Source organism: Bombus pascuorum, chromosome 7, assembly GCF_905332965.1.
Source record: "Bombus pascuorum chromosome 7, iyBomPasc1.1, whole genome shotgun sequence".
NCBI classification, from domain to species: Eukaryota; Metazoa; Arthropoda; class Insecta; order Hymenoptera; family Apidae; genus Bombus; species Bombus pascuorum.
Genome location: NC_083494.1, coordinates 3604114 through 3627106, shown reverse-complemented (window position 1 = coordinate 3627106; position 22993 = coordinate 3604114). Strand labels below are relative to the sequence as shown.

Genomic DNA, 22993 nt, shown 5'->3' with positions numbered 1-22993 from the left:
ATTGTATCACCCTTCTTTACTACCCTATTTTGACATAATTTTAATTTACATCTATATATAATAGTATGTAATTTTCAATACATTATTTTCATCACTGTATATTTCAGGATATTTCACAATCCTAACTGGAGATACCAAGTGATTAGCATTTACGATGCCTTGTTTAGCCTAGCAATGTTTAGCGTATTTCAATTAATTTTTAGAAACAAATTGTACATATAAAATTTCTTTTATAATTTTAATTTCAAACCTGCTTTATTTTTATACATCTCTTTTCTTTACATCATTTTTCTGTTGTCAGCAGATTTATTATTAATGTCCTATTTTAAATAAAAACAATAGAAAAAAAATATATCTTATTAATGTACAGTTTCTAGTATGCTATTATCTTTTTGCAAATAACATACAGAGCCTGTCTAATAAGCAGTTTAACTTATTATCCATGTTTGGAGCAAGACTTTGAATAAATAAGATATCTTTTTTGTGATATGTTTGTGCTTGAAGAAAACCGAGTACTGCATGCAAAATGATACATTCTGAAAGAGTAGAGTTTGTCCAGATTACAAAGTCATACTCTACAAATGTCAGAAGATAGAGAAATGGAAATAGTTGCTGATAAATCCTAAAACATGTAAATTTGAAGTATATCTAGTAATAAATAATATAAGTCATTTAAGATTTGTTAAAATAATGTCTCTTGGACCAACAGAAAATTAAGCTTGCATCGAGAAAGATATTAACTTTTTAGATGATCTAGTCCTTAATAGAATATTTACAATATGATTTATCTGCGTATATATGTACATAGTTTTGTATTATGTTTTTATAATTCTATGTAATTATTTATTGTCAAATAATGTGTTTCCAATAATAACTACATAAAAGTGTTTAAATAGATTTTCAAGAAAAAAAGGTAAAAGTGATATTTTAATGAACTTTATTATGAAACGTTTTCTTATACCCATCTTTCATATGTGTGTATATTGATTTCCTATTTATGTGTAAAATGTGAATGAAAGAATATTTTTATATTTGTTATAAAAAAAGCATATGTACACAAATTAATTAATTTACATCCAACACACTAAATATATAGTTTGATGCCCTATCATCAGATGGCGGTAGAAGATAACTGTGTTTATTTATCATACATACAATATAGGTAAAAGAAATAGTAAAAATTTAAAACAATAAATTATAAGACTTATAATTAATATAATCATTTTATTCGCAATTTTAACATATTTTCAATATAACAAATAAACATGTCACTTAATTGTATTGTTCTTGTCTATTTAAAATAATTTATACTTTGGAATGAACTATAATTCCAAAGTAACTCATTTAATAAATCATCCAATAACGTATAAGTTACAGTAGAACGGAGCGTATTATTGGACCAATAGCACGTTTATTTGTCTACAGAATTTTTCTATTTAATCTAAATTGTAATTGGCTGTTTTCATAGCAGAACTGAAATAGCCAATCAACGACGTAGTATACTCAAGGAAATGCCCTTCTGGAATTTGTTCGATTGATGATGTAGTTCCTGTAAAACCCGCACAGCACGAGCAAGGTCTTGGCTTTTGTAAGAGAGTCGTTTATCTTTATACGACCGGTGCTTCTGTGCAGGTTCCGCTGCATGTGCTGACATCAAGGTGCTTGGAGGACTCATACATTGAACTGTTTTTATAATTAACATTATTGTGAACTGTTGTTGCTCATAGAAACTTTCTGTTTTCGTCGCAGCATCTCGTTTTGCCGGGAAAAGCAGTGAATTGTGTCACGCATAAGTGGTTCCATTGGGTGAGTGTACAACGCCATAAGATCGGCTTTGCCGATGTTCTTTCATCCGACTTCTCACAGAGAAGACCTCGGAACGAACCAGGAAGGCAAGCATGATACGAGACTGTGAAAAGTGCTATCTATTGTTCATGAATTAGCGATATTTGTTGCTCGTAAATTATTGTTCAAATCATTGAACATTTTGATACTCATGTTTTATGTTACTTATCGAAACATTTTGCTAAAATTTTATATTGAGAGCTTAGCGTTACCATTTCTTAGATCAAGAAAAATCGCCATGCTTGCTCATGCAACCGGGCGGCCCCCTTGCCCTCGACCTCGCACTTCGCGCAGCACACGAGTTGAGAGATGATCTACGGTTTTTTATTTTTAAGTAACTGCTTTGCAACAAAGATTCCTGTTATTTTTGTACTTACGCGAGCACATGTTCTATTAAGACTAGACTACACGCGCCTGATTACAATTTAATGTACAAATTACTGAAATTACATGTTTTAACACTCATATATTTATTTTTTAGGATTATTGTATCAATCTTAATAAAAATACTATAGGTTCGATTGATGAATCAATTACTTCAGAAAAATATTTTATTTATGACCATTTTTAATCCAAGCACACTTTCATGTGATATCCATAGATAGCCACTTTGATTGATGTGCATATTTACAATTTTTATCTCATCATATTTTGTATTTGTTTCCAATATTTAGTTCCTATGTTTATTTTATGTTTATATATAAATGCGATAAGTTATTTAATATGTAAACATTAATGTAGTTTTAAGTATATTGTGTACCTTTTACAATACATACATAGTTAATTTAACCTGTTTTTCTTTGAACGATACATATATTTATACATTATTATACTTATATTGTAACAAAAAATAGATAGATATAATTTATGTACACAAATAGTATGATACATCTATAAACATTACAGGTATGTTTTTTTTGTTACAGGCATCTAAGCTTCCAATTTTCATAATTACTACATAAAATTTCTGTTGCTATTTAAGCAAAGTATTATTTCAGACGGTAGGGATAAGAAAATGGTCATGGAGGCATCCCCTTCTCCGCAGAATGTCGGTCGTGAATTTGTCCGACAATATTATACTTTACTTAATCAAGCTCCTGCACATCTTCATAGGTAATTGAAAGAAAGAGAGAAGAAATACCTCTTTAAATGTAAAAAAGATGTTGAAAAAGCCACAGTGCAAAATTAAAATATTTTTGTATTATATTTAATATTATTGCAGATTCTATAATCAACATTCATCCTTTGTGCATGGAGGATTAGATTCCAATCGAGAATCGACTCCTGCAATTGGTCAAAAGCAAATACATCAGAAAATTCAACAACTAAATTTCCGAGACTGCCATGCCAAAATAAGCCAAGTTGATTCACAGCTCACTCTTGAAAATGGTGTTGTCGTGCAAGTAAGTGACAGTATTAACAGAAATTATAAAAAATCTTTTTATATCCATTTAAGGTATTAATTAGTACCTAATACTACAAATTATAAGAGTAATACGTACTAAATTTATTTGTATTAATTGAATTATATATGAATTGTAGGTATCAGGAGAACTATCTAATGCTGGACAACCAATGCGTCGTTTTACACAAACATTTGTGTTAGCCATACAAGCACCAAAAACATATTATGTACATAATGATATATTTCGTTACCAAGATTTGATCTTTCCTGATGAAGAAGAAACAGATGTGGGTGGTGTGGAAGGAGGTGTAGGTGAGCCTGGAGAGAGGGAAGGGGAGGAGGGAGTGCGTTCTGAACCAGAGGAAGATGAACATCAAAATCGTGGACAGCAGCTTTCAACACCAGCTACATCTACTGAACCTCAAGTTCAACCTCCGCTTATTCCCGCACAACAACCTGTGCTTCAACAACAGCAACAAATATACTATGCACCACCACCGCAACAGACTCATGTTAGTTTCATCCTAAAATAAAATTATTTAAATAATATTGTGTACTATATTGTGCATTGTATATGTTATTTCAGGTACATCCTGTAATGCAACAGGTGTTAAATGGTTCGGTTCATGAAGAAGCACCATTAATTAATCAACAACCACCACCACCACAGCAACAACAACAACAACAGCAGCAACAACAACCACCTCCACCACCTGCACAACAGCACCAATATATAACTGAACCTACGTCACAAACACAATTTGTACAAGAAACGGAACTGGAGCCTGCAGCCGAACAACAACAACAACAAACAGAAAATGAGCCGCAAGCTCAATCAAATGAGAGCCGTGAACAACCTGAGGCTGAAACGTTTACCGCTTCTGTACAAGAATCCGAACCAGAACATCAAGTGGCAAATACAAGTGTGACTAGTAGCGGGCCGAAAACATACGCTAATCTTGTGAAATCATTCCCGAGTACTACTGGTGCTACTAGTCCTCAAGCTCCCAAATTGTCTATGTCACCAGTATGTATTTTATTATTGTAATGGTTATTTTTAACGATTAAGATTTTGCTTATTGTGTAATTTATACAAATCAGATCTCGACAAAGTATAGATATAAACTACTTTGTAACATCTGTTCTCAGCCCCCAATGACGAACTTGCGTTTAGACGATAGATCGCCACTACATCCAACTAGTAGTGGACCTGCACTGTCTATAACAACTAGCGTTTCTACGCCTCAACAACAAACTCATAGAGTTAGTAACCAACAGCCACAGCAGCAACAACATCAGCAACAGCGAGCTCCGAGAGGAGGAGCAGTACAACGAGGTAAATGTAGTTCATATTAGCAATGTTAAAAGATATTTATTTTCTACGTGCTATTTACATTATTCACACGCCTTACTAGTATTATAGAATAAGTAATGAATTCTTTAGATGGTGATCGTCGTGGTACAAGACAAAGTCAATATAGTGATGCCCACCAACTATTCCTTGGGAATTTACCGCACAATGCATCAGAAGATGATTTACGTCAAGTATTTGAATCTTATGGTAGGGTAGTAGAGTTGCGTATACACAGTAAATCAAATGATAGATGCAAGGGGCCGCAGGGAAATAACACGGGAAAAGTGCCTAATTATGGATTCATCACTTTCGAAGATCAACAAGTCGTTAGCAAAGTGTTACAGAATTTGGTTAGTTTCTATATATAGATATAACATATACAAGATATAACGTACAAAAGGATTAATTTTTTATCGTTAATTTTAGCCGATTTATTATCCTGCTGAAAATGGACAAAAGCTAAATGTGGAAGAAAAGAAGGTTAAGCCGAGAACGATGGAAGGTAGCGGTGGTCGATTGAATTCTAACGATGGCAATATGAGAGCAATGGGAGGACAACAACAACAACAGCAACAGCAACGAGGCCCAGGTATGCACACGCATGTGATGATTTTTATAATTACATTTAAAGGCTGTAAAAATGCATATATAAATTCGATAATTAAATGTTAAAGTAAAGAATAATAGCTCCTTAATACCTTTTAAGATCCACGGAAAATATGTTAAACGCTGCGATAATTGCAGTTAAAAAATGGTTACAAGTGTGACCACCGTGTCATATTTCTTTGTTTTATAGGTGGGCCTGGAGGTATGATGAGAGGTGGCCAACATGGTACGAGAGGTGGACGTGGAGGATTTTCACGAGGTGGTGATGGTGGAAGGGGAGGTGGTGGTATGCGGCAGTCTGGTAATCCCAACAATTTAAGTTATCAAAATCGCCGCTAATACTTCAAGCAACATTGAAGGGTCACTTCCCAGTTTCTTTCTTCTTGAACAAGTCATCGGTATATAATTACCATCCTCATTTTTGAACACAAAATCCAGGACTATCTCGTATGCCACACAACGTGATTAAAGGCGCTATTCTTTTACGCTTAAACATCGCTTGCACCGTTTGTCAAGCAACAACTATAGATGACGCAGCTCAAACTGTATGGAATACGAACTCGAGTAGGATAATCGGATTATCGCATTTAAGCTAAGTTTATCGTATTCGTGGATAAGGAACAATGATTTAGTAAAATAATTCATTAAACGTTCAACTTAGTTCGTTGAATATTTGATGAAATAAATACTACGAGTTCGTCCTTCATACATCTACGTCAGGCAATTTACAAGACTTTACGATGAAAACAGAACTGCATCCATTTGCATATGTACGTATAACAGAGCGACGCGTGATATCCTCTCCAGAAATATGGGTGTATTTTGTCTCCTGATACGTAGCCCACGTTTCTTAGAAGCCAACATCCAAGAAACAAAATTGTTGCCAATTTTTGTGATAGAGTGACAGAAGGAAACTCGAACCAAGTTCTTTCGTGTTCTTTGTAGCACGTGTGCGATATATAAAAGCAAGTGACAGTGTTAAAAGTATACATCATACAGATCATACACACATACAGATACATGTCAAACTAGGATTCGGTAACGTACTTTTTGTTTTCTTTTGGATGAATATCATGAAAGTTATACGTCGCTCTTTTAGTTTTCTTCGTTTGCCAATCGCATTAAGGAGACATAGGCGGTGCGAATTCCGCTGTCGTATAAGTAAGTCACGAGCCAAACTAAACGAAATTAAAACGAGAGGATACGAATCATTTTAACTATGGAATATCACCGTATACTTCATATGCTCTCGAGTTAATTTACTTAACTGCCGATGTAACGTTCCATCTATATGTAGAAAGTCGGCAATAATGTTTATAGGTGTAGTTGGTCGGTGTTGGTTAACGAGTAGAGAACTGCGGCTGTTCTGTGGTCGCATACAAAAAGACACAGTCGATTTTTTCACAAAACATGGCCAACTATCAATCGACCGGTATCGATTGATAGTGGCGCAGTACCTTTAGACTGCAGCTGGTCTCGCCGTTTCCTAATTCATCCGCGTGTCGCTTATGCTCTATTTTGTTCCAACTTACTAATTTTTTGTTCAATTTCCTTTTTCTATTTCTCATGTATCTTTTCGTATTAGCCTCTTGTCTTTTCTTCTTATGTTCGTCTTCGTCTCTTTCTTATTTTCTCTTTACTCTTTTTATCGGTCTTTTGTTTCTTGTCTTCTTTCATACAAAGTCATACAAAGAGGGCGACGCTATTTCAAAATTATAATTTCATAGTTGATACAACAAACTAATTGAGAATTGTCTAACATCTGTTAGTTTGATAGTCTCTGGTGATCGCAGAACTCGCAGTGCGCTGCTAAAACAAAGAGACCTAGTACCGTTATAACAACACAAAATTTTAGCTTGACTTTGTGCAAAACCTCGTAAGATTAACAATGTATATTGATGAAAGAATATTCCCCTGCTTACTAACGTAATTAGTGTTATTCTTGTAATTATTATACATACATAAATAGAAATTTTTCGAAGTTCGATCAAGAGTGATAAATGTTCGTACGAAGATTTTATAAACTTCTTTAATCTGGCTCTTTTCTTCGATAATTAGATAATCCATATCAATAATTAGATCGAAAAGTAGGCATATGAATATTCATTTTCGAAGATTTTGTCAGCTCTCTGGCGCTAAGGCACACTTTTAAATGTTTTTCAATCTACACGTTATCTTACGAACGAATAGTTTTACCAGCATGAAGTAATAACAGCGATTTAGCGAAATTAGATGGTCGATCTAACTTATCCTTTATATGGAGAAGATAAATTCAGCACGTGCACTTATTCTATATCACCGGATGGAATTGAGGAATATTTTGATTCCTGTATCTTCATAAGTACCCTAATGTGTAGATAGTATTTTCCTATCTGTATTTTCGACACGTGTCCGTATAAAGGTGCTAGGGCAGATAAAACAGAGGAGAGAAAGAGTACGAGAGGATGAGAGAGAGAGAGCTAGAGCGAACGAGAGAGAATTGTGTTTATTAGAAAAAAAAAAAAGCATCAGAAATATTTTCGAATTTCTAGAAACAGTTTGCAAGATGAGTCCTGCGATTATTAGAGACAGGGCAATATATTTTTTCTGGCCTATTCGTCACGTGTGTCTTTTTTTTTCCTTTTTTCAAACCAGGAGATATTGTTCTTTTATTTCTGTAAATTGTGATCGTGTTAAAAATCATCGTATAATCAGAAGAAAATTGTCAAGCCAACATTGAAACAATATAGAAGAATCGTAAGTGCAAAGTAAAAAGTAATACAATACTACCATCGTCGTGAAACAGTGGTAGCGCATATAGTAATTTATGTGCCATCTCGTACGTATACACCTCGCCCTAACCCGAGTGCACAGATGAAAATACAGGAGACGAACAGAAATTAAACTGTTTTTTAATAGTGCTGAGAAATACAGAGGTGGTAACAATATGTTGATGGTGATAAATTAACTGAATGTTGAAATTTGCCAGAAATTACAAAGTGCACGGCGACTAAACCACAAAATGCTACAATATTAAGGCTGAAAACATGTGAGAAGTAATTATTTACTTTCTTATTGATCCATTAAATTGTTACGTAGTCTACATTAAACATCCGCAATAGTTTGTAATCGAATGCGTTACAATTGCTATGTCCGGGATATAGCAGAATCATCGGCGATCGACGTTTATTCTACTATCTTTACAAATTTTCCTATAATGTACATGTAATGTTAGTTAAGTATAGCTTCACATAGTGGAATAATTTTTCTGTAACAAAATTCGATGTTTGTAAAACGTTGCTTTTGTATTATATCACGATGATGATGCTTTGTCTCGGTCATGGATAAAGAGGTAATTTCGCGTAATCAGTTGGCTGCATTGTTCGTTACGTCGACAAATTAGAATATTTGCTAAGCATGCTCGTAATTGTCCTGTCATCCGTAAAAGAATTTTACCATTAAAAAAGATCATTGTAAAATAGCGAATTGCTTGTTTCATTTGAAGTACCGATATGCCTTTTATATCTGCGTACGATGATATTTTCAATTGTATAAATAATAATATATAAAATTTTATATGTCCAAACAATCACGCTACTAACTCTATGCATCGAATAAGTTGATTAATTTATACCTTCTTAAATCATAGGGTTAGAATACAATAACGAATTTTTATGGCTAGGTATTTTAACGAGCTTTCTCTCCAGCCTCGACGAGTAGAATGTAGCACTTCGATCTTTGCTCTTATTTCAATTTTCAATATGTATATACAGTCTTTAGGTAAGTTCATTTGTACCGTTCAGTATATATATATATATATATATCAGTGTGCATCTCACGTATAAACGCATTGAAAACAAAGTGTTCAGAAGCCACGTGCACGCGAGATCACCTCTTTATACCTGAACGAAAGCTCTGCAAATTTTTAGTGTGAATGTTTTCGTTTTTAAGTGATTATTAATAATAATAATAATTAATAATAATAATAATAATTAATAAAAAAAAGATAAATATAATGAACGAAGAAAGGAATATGAAGAAACACAAATAATTATAACAATATAATAATTAGAGGATGGCGAATAAGTTGTGAATTTTTGTAGTATACATTTTTATTTCGGTCTATCAGGCCAGTTTGTGTGTACAACCATGGTCAACGTTACTACGACAAAAGGAAAGAAATAATGTTAAAGGAAAATGAAAAAAAAAACAAACATCAAATATATTGTAACTTTTTGCATTTAGTATAATATACCTACCTTACTACCAACTCCTGTTAGTATCGCTTTATTTATCGGAATATTTTACCATTTCTTTATCAACAAAATGTTCAAGCTGCGGGCTTCAAGAACCGATTATCTGCGGTAATAACGTTTAATAAATTTTATTATTTGCAATCGTTTACGATGGTACATTAATTTATTTAAGTAAATGCCGAGTATTTGTTTGGACGTTGTTTATTCTCTTAATACTCAATCTCCATCAGTAACATTCGACTACTTATTGACTTTTTCTCAATGAAAAACGCAACAATCAAATCTAGAAGGGAAACTATTTCAGCCTTTTCATTTGCGGCGATACAGTGAGGGACTTGCTTGAATGTAAATAACAAGGCAAACACGAACATTTTTGGAACAATTGGAACAAACGCGTTACGATCAAAAGAAGAATATTTCATGTTCTTTTCAAAAACCAATTATTTTCTCGTCTAATTTTATCTCTGAAGCACGATGAATTATTTGATCCTTCCTGTCGTAATTACTTCAAGTAAAAGTTGTATCTTCATTGAAATCGGAATTCGTACAAGATGTTTCGTTTCGTGCAAACAAATAAATATCTTTCCGAAAGTCCCACTACACGTTTTAATATATATCGTAATATATATGTAAGTTTCACTACTTCAATTAAGAGGTTAAATTGATTTACTCTCGTTCCTATATGAACATTAGATACAGTAGACGTTTATTTGCGATCACTTGATACAGTTCCTCATGACCTGATTACTCGAACATCAAACAGCGGCGTAACGTAGTACGAAGTATAAAAATATACACACGTAAAAATTAGCGGACAAACAGTTTCATTTTATCGAAACTGCTATAAAAACATCGCGACGATCCGACGAGGTATACTCGGCAAATTGATTTTACTTTTTAATTGCACGTAGGCGGATGAACTCTAATTCTAAGTACACAGACACAGAATATCGAGCGAGGAGTTACGCTTTCTATGGATACTTCAAATTACAGCGGTTTTACGTCATGCTAGATATTCTGCATTGTAAAAAATTCACCGAATTATGAGCATTTTGTGATGGTAGATTTTAAATAAGTTCAGTACGCGTAGTTACGTACATACGATTCGGCATGACATTTATTGCAATGTCTTTTCTACTCTCTTTACAAAATTCATATTAGGTGAATATCTCGAAATTATGACTAACAGGTTATTTTAGGACAAGTTATTTGACGAGCTATTTTATGACATAATCGATAAGAGATAAAAACGAGCATAATCGATATTATCGGAAAAGTTTTGGTCATTGTGAAAATGCATGTGTTAATGCCGGAGGACACTTGCACGTGCCATTAAGCTCATTCTGTTGGCGTTTTGTTAAATCGTCGCAATTTCTAAATCGTTCGACACGGTTGAGCGACTCACTAGTCACTTGAATCGAGACGAATTTTTTCGGCCAATTAGAGCGCGTCTACCGCTTAAATCCCTGCTTAACGTAACTGACACCATACGATTTAGATAATTCCACGTACGTGTGTGTCACAGAACAAACATGCGAATAGAACAAATAAGTGCGAAATATTCTTCACGGTCATACGAGTGACGAGTATGCTCGCTCAGAAAAGTAACTTTCACGTACACTTTTGGATTGCTTAAAAATTTCATTATTACAGTCGTAATAGTCGCCACCTGTTAACGATATGTTTCGAAAAGTTTCATGCAGTACGTTCGCAACTGTAACGATATAGTTATAAAAATTTTCTTATAAATAAGCGTTGGAAAACTTTCGCGAGTCGTTGAACAAAACGTTACAAGATGTTCACCGCAAATATGATGCGATCACGAACGAAAGTATTGGCACACTCCTTAGAACCGAATAATTTTTTTAAGGTTAGACCATACGACTCTATTAACGAGTTAGGAAGAATCTCGTAATAAACAAGATGATGCGCAAAAAATTTTTTTTAAAAATTGTAGGCGATCAGTATCACGAGGAAAATAATAAGTCACTTCTTATAAGTTTCTTATCTGAGACTGCAACGAAGGTTTAAGAACTGAGATAAGTACGCTTTGTAGATCTATGTTAGTTATATATGTACTGTCGATTTTATCGAAACCGGTTAACGTTGCTATGAGCTACAGACGGATAAAAACGATGAAAATTGTTGTTTCTTACGATTTTCGGCCTGTAATTAATAAATCCATATTCTTGTTCATCTGTTACTCGTTTCTGTATCGACCGACTTCGATAAAATTTTCAGCATAGGTACAGCTGGCATAACTCTTCAAAACGTATTGTTCGAATTGTGTTTACAAATTTAAATAAAGATGCGTAGAAAGCTACAACTTTCCAAAAATGTTTCTTACCCGTTACCTAGTAAACTAGTCCCAACTTCCCAGAAGAAAACAAAATTCAGCTACTTTGGTCAAATTTTAAAAAACCTTTTCTATGTTAGAGAGTGCGGCAATATCTTAGTTCGTGACTATATAGGTAACAAAAAATTGGTGTACGGAGTAAGCAGCTACTTTAAACATGTAAAATAGTTAAACGTAATCTCACCGAACATCGAAGCTTATCGCCGTAATTGGATAATTAAATATTTAAATATTAGCTCGGTTTCTGCAAAATACATACTTTCAGATACAAAAGTCTTCCTAAATAGCTTTCATCTACGTCTATTTCCGGATTAATTTTGAAATCTACCTACATAATCGTAATAGCTTCGCCTCGCTACAATGTTAATAAAGCAAATAAAAAATAAAGCAAACGCGTGACGCATCCGTATCGAACGTAAAGAGTTTCTACAAGGATCGGAATATTTTTACGAGCCGCTGTATACTGTTACATAGAGGCTGGATGGAACAGAGCAGAGCTTGAATCGAACTTTATCTGGTTGAAGATTATTCGAAAAAGAAACTTCGAGGCCTGCCGGTTACGTATGTACGGGACATTACGTTGCGTAATTGTTCGGGTAGGAGGGACTCGGTTCCATAGCGAGAAGAGGAACGAGAAGCGGTGCATATGGCAGAAAGATCAAACGGGGGTGTCGGAAGAAAGAAAAACGATGAGGTCATCTCTGGTTGTTTGGCGTGAGTCCGCGAGCTCGGATAGTCTCTGCTGGTCGTTCCTCCGCGCACTGCCCGCAGTCAGTACCGGTCCAGCGACCGATTTGGAGGGCTCTTTTGAACGTTCCCGAAAACGGCCGGAGAAAGGACAGAAAGGTAACGCCGGCAACAAGGGAAAGGAACGATACGAGGTAAATAACATGTCCGTACTATAGCGTGGACAGGTGTGCGCTTGCTGCGACCGCTTTACGGTTTGCGGGCACATGTACGTGAATCCGTCGCGATTACACGCCCCTTTTTAAAATAACTTGCGCTCGATTGCTGCTCTATAACAGATGTGAAATTTTACCTTCTCGATTTTCACGAATTATCACAAGTGATATTCAAGCCGCAGGAATTCCATTGCAACTTTGTCGCGCTTTATCAATCGTTTTGTCTATAAACTATGGTTGTTAAACTATGAAAGTTGAAGATGTATTTGTAAAAATAAATATTTAGCGCTCATTTGGATTTATAGAGGAAAGAGGCTTAAGGTAATGTGGGTTCGGTTATTGTCGAGTGCACAGCCTTTGTGATTTCGTTTTTCCAATTCTTGCGGATTATTAATCTGAGAAATATTCGAGGAATAGGTAATTCTATTTGATTTTGGTGTTCGTAATTAACGGTGACATAATTCTATTTGGTTTTGAGTAATCGCGTATAACGTCGAAGAGATATTAATAGAAATAATCGTAAAATCAATATTAATTGAACGTGTAGCTAATGTTATTTAAACAGACGTTATCGTTGAAAGTTATTGTAGACAAAAGAGTATATAATACGAATTGACGATGAATTAAAAGTATATAAGAGGTCTTGATAATGTGATCACATTACGTTATGATGTTTTCTGACATCAATTGATTACGTTATACTATTAAGAAAAAGAAGAGCTAATCTAAGTTGATACAGTTATCACAAACGAATAGATACATTTGCATTTTGGTATGCTATACATAGATAATCTGTAGTTTCTTATACTGGTGATAATAGTTCTCTTCGATATTTCAAACATCTTCGAATGATGAATTTCCGTTTAATAAAATATTAAGATATAATATAATATTTCATATGCAAATACGAAATATATGTATATATTTATGAATACATATAAATATATATGAAATAAAATATCATTAAGTTAATTAAAAAATTAACCATTAGTGCTGCTACGTTATATGAATTACTGCAACAGATATATCCGAATTTCGAAATAATACAAAATATGAAAAATATACACTCTCTATCATACGTTGTATGCTGAGATCGTAGGTTTGGTATCTCGATATGCGATATATCCGATCAGACATTAACCGCTCTACTCGTGAAATTTAATTCTTCCCATTAAATTCTTGCTTCAAAATTATAGAAACGGAAATTCGCGTTTTACTTTGCACTCTACATGTTATATTACATTACATTAAAATACACATATTGGAAACGAGAAATTAGGAAGGAGATACTCAACTGGCGGGAAAGTTATAAAAATCCTGTGATCGGATTTAAACAACGAATAAAACATTTTAAAAATTACGCTTTCTTATTTTATTAAAATAATGTTATTTTGCACATGTATCAATTTCCTTACACGGAAGTGTCACTATTTATCTAATTAAGCTCACCGACCAGGAAGTTAAGTTAAATTTTTTTATAATTTAATAGATAGATACGCTTTATTGTTTCTATCACACGAGCGACAATTACATCTATATTTCATCTAAAAATATGCTCAGTAAACGTATTAATGGTGGGCGTTTGTCGCAATTGGTTTATCTTGTCGCGAACACCACGGAAATTGTGCTTTTTAGAACGGAAATTCAACATCCTTCTTCCGAAAAAAACAAGATACTGCTAGGATATTCGACGTTGTCACGCGTGTAACTCTATGGAACATCCTTACAATCTGTTTTTCAACGAATATTTGCGCACTCGTAATTTATTAACCGATCGTGTAAGCCGTAATCTGAAGCAACTATATTTCGAACGTTGCATAATTTACATGCATCCAATTTAAAAGTATTATTTCGCATACAGAGTCACAAATATGTGCGGGGTACAGAAAGACCCGATCTCGAATTTCTGCAGTATCATGGAACGTGATATCTAAATCTATTCCACGAAGGTCAGCGAAAACACAGAGTTCGTACTCGAACGAGTCACAGTGGTTAAGGACGAGCTTCGTTTTCACTTCGTTCTACCGTCTTCTTTGGAAAGGTTCCTCTTTTATCACCGTTAAGATACCGCGTTGGTAATAGGACACGAAACAGTATCGCGTCTTCGACATGTACGTGGCCGTTGTTTGGTAGGATTTGTACGCCTTAGCTGAGAGTTTTGTTAAGAAGACAATGCGGTAATACGGTTCTTCGGACTTCGAGTGACGACGATTACGTACGCAGGTTCGTGGGCGCCGATCAGAGAAGCGATAAAAACCGGGTCATCCGCGATTCCTACAGTCGCCTCCACGTTTCATAAGCTGTAACGTGCTGGTTCGCGTTTCTGTCGCGACATACTTGTGACAAACTCCCACTCTACCAGTGGTCCAACAATATTTTTGCAATATTTTAACCACACTGCGGTTTCTGAAAAAGAAAAAAAAGAGAAATGTTTGCCGCTTTAACAAAAAATGCGACGAAAAATCATCGAGTAACGATTGCTTAATTTTTTTCTCCTTTAAACTTGAGGAAGTTAATAAGAGTAAAATACGATTGAAATTTTAAAAAATCGCGTCGAATATCCGCTCGGAATTGGCACTTGGAATAATGTTACTTTTCTTAACGAAATAGCTTCTTGAAACTATTTTTAATTTTAAGAAACTTAGATTAGGACGTCCTAGAGCGTTTACATGATACGCGGGGTACGGTTATGCTGTAGAGTTAACGTGATTTCGTAGAAGAAAGTAGCGATACGTTTCTTCGAGGAATTGAAGTCTCCTGCGTAGAACGTTCCGAGTACCATCGGTTTTAATTATAAAAACAAAGGCACTATACTGCTTCTTCTTAGTCTAAATATTCCATTTAGTACTTTTTTATTTTTCAACATACCTTGAAATGTTCGAAAAGTTGTATTTTTTATCTTCCAAGTAAATATACTTTCAACTACTTTCAAATAGTTATATTATACAAATTATTACGAAATAGCGATTAAATATTTTAAATCAAATCAAGAGAAACAAAGACGGAACAAAGAGAATGATATGAAAGTTCAGATTTCCTCAGTTTCGAAAATGATATGGCATTGTAACATAGAACAGACACTAAGAAAAAGAAAAACAACATCTGTAGAATCTAAGAATGTACATATGTAACGTTGACTTTCTTTTAAGTATTTTTTTTTAAAGAAAAAAGAGGGTACATTCGCCGTAGATTTAAAGTATATTCGCTCATAGTTTCCTAATAGTAACTGACATTTTGATACACGACAGAGACTAAGAAAAAGAATAAAAACGTATACATTGTTAAGTGATACATATGTTTCTGTATAATTTAACGACGTACATATGTTGACTTAACAATGTACATATGTATTGCTTAACAATTTACATATGTAACGTTGACTTTCTTTCCGCTTCCTTTTTAAAGGAGAAAAAAATACATTTAACGTAGATTTAAAGTATACTAATTTTCTAATAGTAATTGGCATTTAAATACACGACAGAGACTAAGAAAATAATATATATATATATATATATATATATATATAATATATATATTATTATATTGTATTATATTATATTATATTATATTATATTATATATATAATATATATATTATTATATATATACATTATTTTCTTAGTCTCTGACTATATATATATAATATTATATTAAGTGATATATATATATATATCACTTAACAAGGTACGGATGTAACGTTGAATTTCTTCTCCTTTTTTTTTTAAGGAAGAAAGGTACATTTTCCGTAGATTTAAAATATACTCGTTCATAGTTTCCTAATAGTAACTGACATTTTAATGCACGACAGAGACTAAGCAAAAAAAATAAAAACAAAAGTATCGCTTAACAATATACATATGTAATGTTGAATATCTTTAACCTTTTCTTTTTTAAAGGGAAAGAAGAAAATTACATTTAACGTAGATTCGAAGAATCCTCATAGTTTCTTTATTAAGATACTAATTGTATTGTATTATGTTGAAAATCTAGGTTGAAAAGAGAAACAGAGAATTCGAAGAAACAGCTGATGTAACACGTGTAACGATAGCCCTACATATTTAACGATTCTATTTAACGGAAATTTCATGCCGCAAATGTAATCAAACCGACTGAACCTTACGCATAAACCAAGCTATATTTAGCCAGTTAACCCGCTAGGGAAGCTAGGGAAACGTGTTTTAATTTGTAGCTGTAAATCATCGTACAAGGACTCTACGCTCACATTTTAAATACACTTTATCACTATTTTTTATTACAATGCGTTAAAGATGATTTAATACGTTCTAAGAAAAATGCAATAATATCATTTAAGTTACAAATTGATTTACACGTGCGAAAGTGAAACACGTATACAAAAATAAAAGCAGAGTTATCTCTTTTTAAACAAACTTTACGATTCTATATTAGACATTTAATTTCTCCACGTGTTTTTCCAATAGTAATTATTTATTTTTGCACAATTAATCAACTAATATGAGATAATAAATCCATAATAATGAAGTAATCTGAGCGAAATGTAATTTACAATTGCTCTGTTTTTAATTCTCTATTTTTAATAAGGGCGCAACGCAATTTGTAAATTAAATAGTGTTTTGATATTCTTCATGATAAATTAAAATCAATACTTTTTTATAAAATAGTATTTCTACGAATAAAACGACATGAATTCGAAGAAGCAAGGCGTTGTTTTAAAATGGTAAAATAAATTTTTAAAAATAATACTCTGTTGAACAAAAGGACATTAGTTGGAAGAATTACGAAGCTGCTTTGAAATCACAAAACATTTCGAATTAAACGAAGATCTTTCAAATAGAAGTAGGCGTTGTCATACTTGGTTGATGAGTTCAACGCGACCTTCGTTTCTCGTCAGCAATTCAAACTAATAAAGACAACCGCATAAATAGGTTTTATCATCCGCATTTGTCGCACGACGTATTTACAAGCGTAAGAAATCGGGCAAGAGAATTGCGTGCTCGCAATACGCATTCGGGTAGTTACGAACATTTGTAAAGAATTGTGATTTACGAGTATCTGGGTTATCGCTTCGTTGCTCCTATTAAGGTCTCAGAGATTTATCGTTGGATACGTTGCTTAACCCAAGCGGGATCGGCTGTATCGAGCACGTTATACATATATTGTTGGACATTTTTCAAATTAGTTCACCGTAGAATCCAGCACGAACAATCTTCTGTCGAAAAATCTGCTTCGATCGCGTTAGAATAATAAACCTTCACCGCGCAAGAACTTTATGGAACGGCGATGTGAATAACAGAAACCCGCTCTTTGCTTATGTCTTTCGAATACCATCGTAGCTGCCAACGCGTTAAGGGATAAAAAAAGGGAGAAGAAAATTCACATTATTTTAAATATATGTATTTTAAGCTCACACGCACATGTTTAACGATCGATTGTTTGTCGCAGAGATCGCAATGCGGACGAAACTGCAGTTCCTTTTATTTGCGTTGCTGTTAGTGTCCCTTTTGGTGGACGCCTCAGCCCAACAAGTAAGTTGATTAAAAGATATATAAAAATTAAGTATACAGATACGAATTATTACAGTATTACGATTATCTCGTTAAATGTAAATATTCAAACGACGAACTTGTAACAAATTTATACACAACATATTGGATAATTTAAGGTAAACCACGACAGAGTTTATTTTACGCCGATCGATACTCATAAAATTAAAAAATTATAATAACACGAATTAATAACATGACCTATTACGATTATCGATTCTTAGCGACGAAAAAAACATCGCCGTCGCACAACCACGACGGAAGCCACCGTTCAAGATGAGGTCATGAACATGCTTGAGGCTGATGAAATAGCCGAGACAGCGGAGGATGCTGAGGTCACCGTCGAAGATGGCAGAAACGAGGTTGGATCGAAGCGTCAGAGCTTGCTCCGTATGGATCCGTGCATGGATAAACACTGTGGCGCAGGACGAGTTTGCAAGGTTTGTCAGAGATGAAATCCCATGTTATGACCACGATGCGTACAATTCTTCAACAATTCTTCTGTATTTTTGCCATTACCCGTACATCGACTATGTTCGGCTCTCAATTATTCAATTTTATAACATGTATTTGTTATAATATTTTATAATCGCAAGCGTCTAAAAACGCAGAAGTACGAAAAGTGCTCCGCTAGACAGTAGGTCCACTAAATCCTTTCGCTTTGTAAGAATACATCTTCTTCAAAGATATAAGAATTATCTGAAATATTCGAAGATTCGCTCGAGATACTTCCGCGCAATATTCTGCCTAAAAATGTATTTCTCGTGAATTCGCTTCGCTATCAGCTTTTGAGAATCTTCTATCCAACTCGTGGAATTATAAATATAAATATGGTGTTTTGAAAGATGGTGTTTTGAATAAAGATTGGTAAGAGTTCGTACTGCGTTCGTTTGGAACGTTTCATTTACGTTCGAACGTTCCATCCAACAAAGAAATTCGTTGGTTGTAAGGATTACGACCATTTCAGGCCATCGACGAGGACACCGCCGAGTGTGTTTGCGTTGAGGTATGCGACGAAGAGGTCGATCCTAGGCGAAAAGTTTGCACTAATCACAATGAAACTTTCGGAAGCGATTGCGAGGTCTACCAGGCGCGTTGTTTCTGCGACTCCGGCGACACCAGATGCAGAAACGCCGAGAAGTATCAACACGTTCACGTCGTATACTTCGGTGAATGCCGAGAGATGCCTGTAAGTACTTACCATCGTCACCGACGAGTTCGGATACGGTAAATTTCTCTAAAGAATATAATACAAAGCACACGATACGAAGAACAAATTCGTATCGTTTGTTATACACACTGCGCTTAAATCGAAAAAGTCGAATATCTTTCTCATAAATCTTAACAAGCGTTCATTAGTATTGGTAAAGTATCTGTTACAGTTATCACTGGCTGATATAACGGAATGCTATTCATAACCAGAAGTGTATCTTATCTATCGCGTATTGTTGTTGTTCTTGTCCTGTAGAAATGATTTTATTGTAATTTTATATCTGTCCTTGCGTTCATTAAACGCCACTTCGTTAGTTTACTTCATCATATAATTTTTTTTTTTTATAGTTTATTTTTGGTTTTTACAATTTGTCCTGAAGGACATTTGATAAAGTGTTATATCTCATTGGTAATAAAAAAAAGAATAAAATAAAAATAAATATAGCATGTGGGTGGCTACCCCCAGCGGGGTGCCAACTTCGCGTTTTCTAAGTTATATCTTTTATGTCATCATATAATTAAACGAGAATGTGTTTATGACTTTGTTATGAATCAAAGATTAGTACATAGATATATAAACTTAACGATTTCCGGAAATTTTAACTAAATTTGCAAGTAAAAATATGTAGCGTAATTGAATAAACATCGGACAAATTACGATTAAAATATTTTATTTGTGAAATACAAAACTAAAGTTGCAATAGTTCGTACGATTATTTATAAGAAACATGAAATTTTCGATGATCATGTTTGTAATTAATGTTTTTTTAATTTAAATTGTAATAAATATATTTATAAAAGAAAATTTTAATTATAATATAAATATATTTATGGCCGACTATATATGTATATTTTAATTTTGTATTTAAACATTGCAACATGGAATTAGTAAGAATTTTAAGAAATAGTTCGAAGACGAGTGAATTAATTGTATTCTTATAGTTTCGTTCTAACTTCGACCGCTCTCCGCGTTGCAGGAGTGCAAAAAGGAAGATATGGCTGACTTCCCAAGGCGAATGCGAGACTGGCTGTTTAATATCATGAGAGATCTTGCTGATCGTCAAGAATTACCATCCCATTATCTGAAAATGCAACGGGAAGCTGAAACAAATCATACGTTGCGTTGGACTAACGCCGCCATCTGGAAATGGTGCGACTTAGACGGTCACCCCCATGACAGAGCTGTTTCGAGGCACGAACTTTTCCCCATTAAAGCACCTTTGATGGCTCTCGAGCATTGTATTGCACCGTTCCTCGACTCCTGCGACAGAGACAACGACCATAAAATTACCCTTATCGAGTGGGGCAAATGTTTAGAGCTTAACGAGGTAACGATCCCTGATATTTATAAATGAATAATTTTAAGTTACTATTTAGTAATTAGTATTAATTATAAAGTAATTTTTAATATTAATTAATTAGTAATTTGAAACGAATATACTCCCATACACATGAATAAATTTTAGAATGCAATGATTACAATTTATTAAATTTTAATAATTAAAACTTCTAATGATATTATATGGAAAACGTTAATTTTAATTATAATAATTATACACTTTATAATAGAGGAATTGATATTCCTTATCTGTTTAAAGAATTCGAATATTATGATATTAAACTGATAAATTCTATAATTGCTATTAATTTTATTATATTATATATTAATAAATTTTAAAAGTTTCATAGATACTGGTAAACAATATATTATACAGATGAAGTATAATGTACATATGTTATATACAATAGCAAGATTTTTAAATAGTTCTCATATAGCAAACTTAACCCTCTAAATTAATTTTAAAGAAACTTTTATTTTATATATTTTATACACTTTTGTATAATTGTCAATAAGGTTTTTATATTGTGATACAACCTTTCCCTAAACTCTCACTGTCTACTCGTTTAAAATAATTTTTACTCTTTTACCGTTATCCACTATAATATTTTGAAACAAATAAACAGAAGTGAACATTGAAATAAGAATTTAACTATCCATGTATTAATCTATATAATATTAATTATTATATTAATCATATTAATTAATATATCCATATAATTAAGATAAAACAACTAATGATATTATTCAGTGTTATATATTACTTAGAAGTCTGTGAAATGCTGCTTGTTTTATCTATCTGCTAAAATATTTCAATCTGTAATAGTACAGTTGAAATGATATTGATTCGAATTGCAGGAGGATTTGGAGGATAAGTGCGACGAACTGGCCGAAACAAAGAAGTCCGAGCAATACTAACTACAGACAAGTTCGAATGATAAGCGGTAGTGGTTACGACGGAATAAATGAATGGAAGGAACAAAAAGGAGGGTAAACACACGACGTATAGTACCAATGAAAGGGCGAGAAATGAGAAAAATGGCGGGAAAAGTTGCAAGTAAAGCGCATGCAACAGTGCGCATGTCTGCGCAGAGACTCGTCGATATTGCAAGCCATCCGTGATGGTCGTGCCAACCGCAGTTTTAGACAGTGCTCTCTAATAATATAGAGATGTGTACGTTAGGGACTACTCGCGTTATTTCAACAATAATTCTTTAAAAACCTGGGAACTGTTTATTGTCATATGATGGTTTAAATAGAAACGCGATACACCTGCTCGTTTCCTCTCCCTGTAGTATAATCTTGATATTATCCTCGTAGCAACAACGTACGTATTTTCTATATATATACATATATACATACATACCTTTTGTATAAATTTATTATGTGACTGCCTTTCTATCAATAAAGAGTGATACAGTTTCTTTCGTCTGCGCAATACTAATCCATTACATACTATGCTTCACGGTGTCAACTGTTAAAATCGAAGGAAATACATGTTGATTATTTTTACAGGAATAATTTAATTTGTGCCTTTACTGCATAGCGCGAACAACAAAATATTAATACTATTTTATATTATGTGTTTGTGTAGATATTAGTTCGTCAAGTTTTATTCTATTCAGTTGTGTACAATAATAACACGCTCCTATGTTTGATAATTTAATTATAAAAATATGAATATATATTATATACGTTTATTAAAGTTTCCAATTCAGATTTCACTTTTTCGTATAGTGTTGTTTTATTATGTTATACCTGTGACACAATGTGTGAGAAAGAACTGAATTCTTGAGACTATAACTTAAGACTAAAGTTCATCGGTTACTTTGAAATTCATCGGTGCCGCGTCGTTAACATTTTGTACTTTTTAGGTGAGGTATAATCACTTTTTTACGTCAGATGTTACTATTTATAACATCATTTATTTTTTTTGAGAAACATATCTTAAACGTTAGAAACGATATGCGTACGATATATAAATCGTATTAATACTATAAAAATATAATATGTAATCTACTGTGTGTGATGGTACAATAGATGCAAGGAAATTTTTATACAGAATGATAAATTCTTTGTTCTTCCAATTTTTATTAACTTTACATTTATTAGTAATAATGCAATTACGTTTCCTGTTTGCCGGCATAAAAAATACTGTTATATGAAAAGAATTTGAATATCAAACCATTTGTGTGTTTATAAATTTAAACAAAGAGAT

General features: G+C 33.4%; 2 protein-coding genes and 1 long non-coding RNA gene across 6 annotated transcripts in view; all 3 read left to right on the top strand.

Annotated features, from left to right (window-relative positions):
- LOC132908700 (uncharacterized) overlaps positions 1-780 on the top strand; it is a 321053-nt gene extending 320273 nt beyond the window's left edge. The window contains exons 3-4 of the long non-coding RNA XR_009658400.1: positions 108-212; positions 457-780. This is a non-coding gene — a long non-coding RNA (uncharacterized LOC132908700). The remainder of the gene's footprint in view (positions 1-107; positions 213-456) is intronic.
- A 772-nt stretch (positions 781-1552) lies between these two features.
- LOC132909061 (ras GTPase-activating protein-binding protein 2) lies at positions 1553-9459 on the top strand. 2 transcript variants are annotated; one of them, XM_060963645.1, is made up of 9 exons: positions 1553-1806; positions 2844-2958; positions 3068-3248; positions 3388-3762; positions 3837-4277; positions 4400-4586; positions 4695-4954; positions 5031-5193; positions 5401-9459. In XM_060963645.1, exons 2-9 carry the CDS (start codon positions 2861-2863, stop codon positions 5547-5549), a joined length of 1854 nt encoding a protein of 617 aa, XP_060819628.1. In that variant the 5' UTR covers positions 1553-1806; positions 2844-2860; the 3' UTR covers positions 5550-9459. The 2 variants fall into 2 exon arrangements, with proteins under 2 accessions (XP_060819628.1, XP_060819627.1); XM_060963644.1 differs by having other exon boundaries at positions 2772-2958.
- Positions 9460-12515: 3056 nt separating this feature from the next.
- LOC132909062 (SPARC) lies at positions 12516-22199 on the top strand. 3 transcript variants are annotated; one of them, XM_060963646.1, is made up of 6 exons: positions 12516-12682; positions 18124-18206; positions 18449-18664; positions 19192-19413; positions 20414-20764; positions 21634-22199. In XM_060963646.1, the coding sequence occupies exons 2-6, from the start codon at positions 18132-18134 to the stop codon at positions 21691-21693; spliced, it is 924 nt and encodes a 307-aa protein (XP_060819629.1). In that variant the 5' UTR covers positions 12516-12682; positions 18124-18131; the 3' UTR covers positions 21694-22199. The 3 variants fall into 3 exon arrangements, with proteins under 3 accessions (XP_060819629.1, XP_060819630.1, XP_060819631.1); XM_060963647.1 differs by lacking the exon at positions 12516-12682 and adding an exon at positions 17622-17763; XM_060963648.1 differs by lacking the exon at positions 12516-12682 and adding an exon at positions 17669-17692.
- The last annotated feature ends 794 nt before the right edge of the window (positions 22200-22993 follow it).

Excerpts from the sequence above, each read along its gene's own strand:
- LOC132909061 (XM_060963645.1), top strand. The coding sequence starts at position 2,861 with ATGGTCATGGAGGCATCCCCTTCTCCGCAGAATGTCGGTCGTGAATTT. Across the intron at positions 4,955-5,030 it reads GCAAAGTGTTACAGAATTTG|CCGATTTATTATCCTGCTGA; the intron begins GTTAGTTTCTAT and ends CGTTAATTTTAG. Across the intron at positions 5,194-5,400 it reads GCAACAGCAACGAGGCCCAG|GTGGGCCTGGAGGTATGATG; the intron begins GTATGCACACGC and ends TTTGTTTTATAG.
- LOC132909062 (XM_060963646.1), top strand. The coding sequence starts at position 18,132 with ATGCGGACGAAACTGCAGTTCCTTTTATTTGCGTTGCTGTTAGTGTCC. Across the intron at positions 18,207-18,448 it reads TGGACGCCTCAGCCCAACAA|CGACGAAAAAAACATCGCCG; the intron begins GTAAGTTGATTA and ends ATCGATTCTTAG. Across the intron at positions 20,765-21,633 it reads AATGTTTAGAGCTTAACGAG|GAGGATTTGGAGGATAAGTG; the intron begins GTAACGATCCCT and ends TTCGAATTGCAG.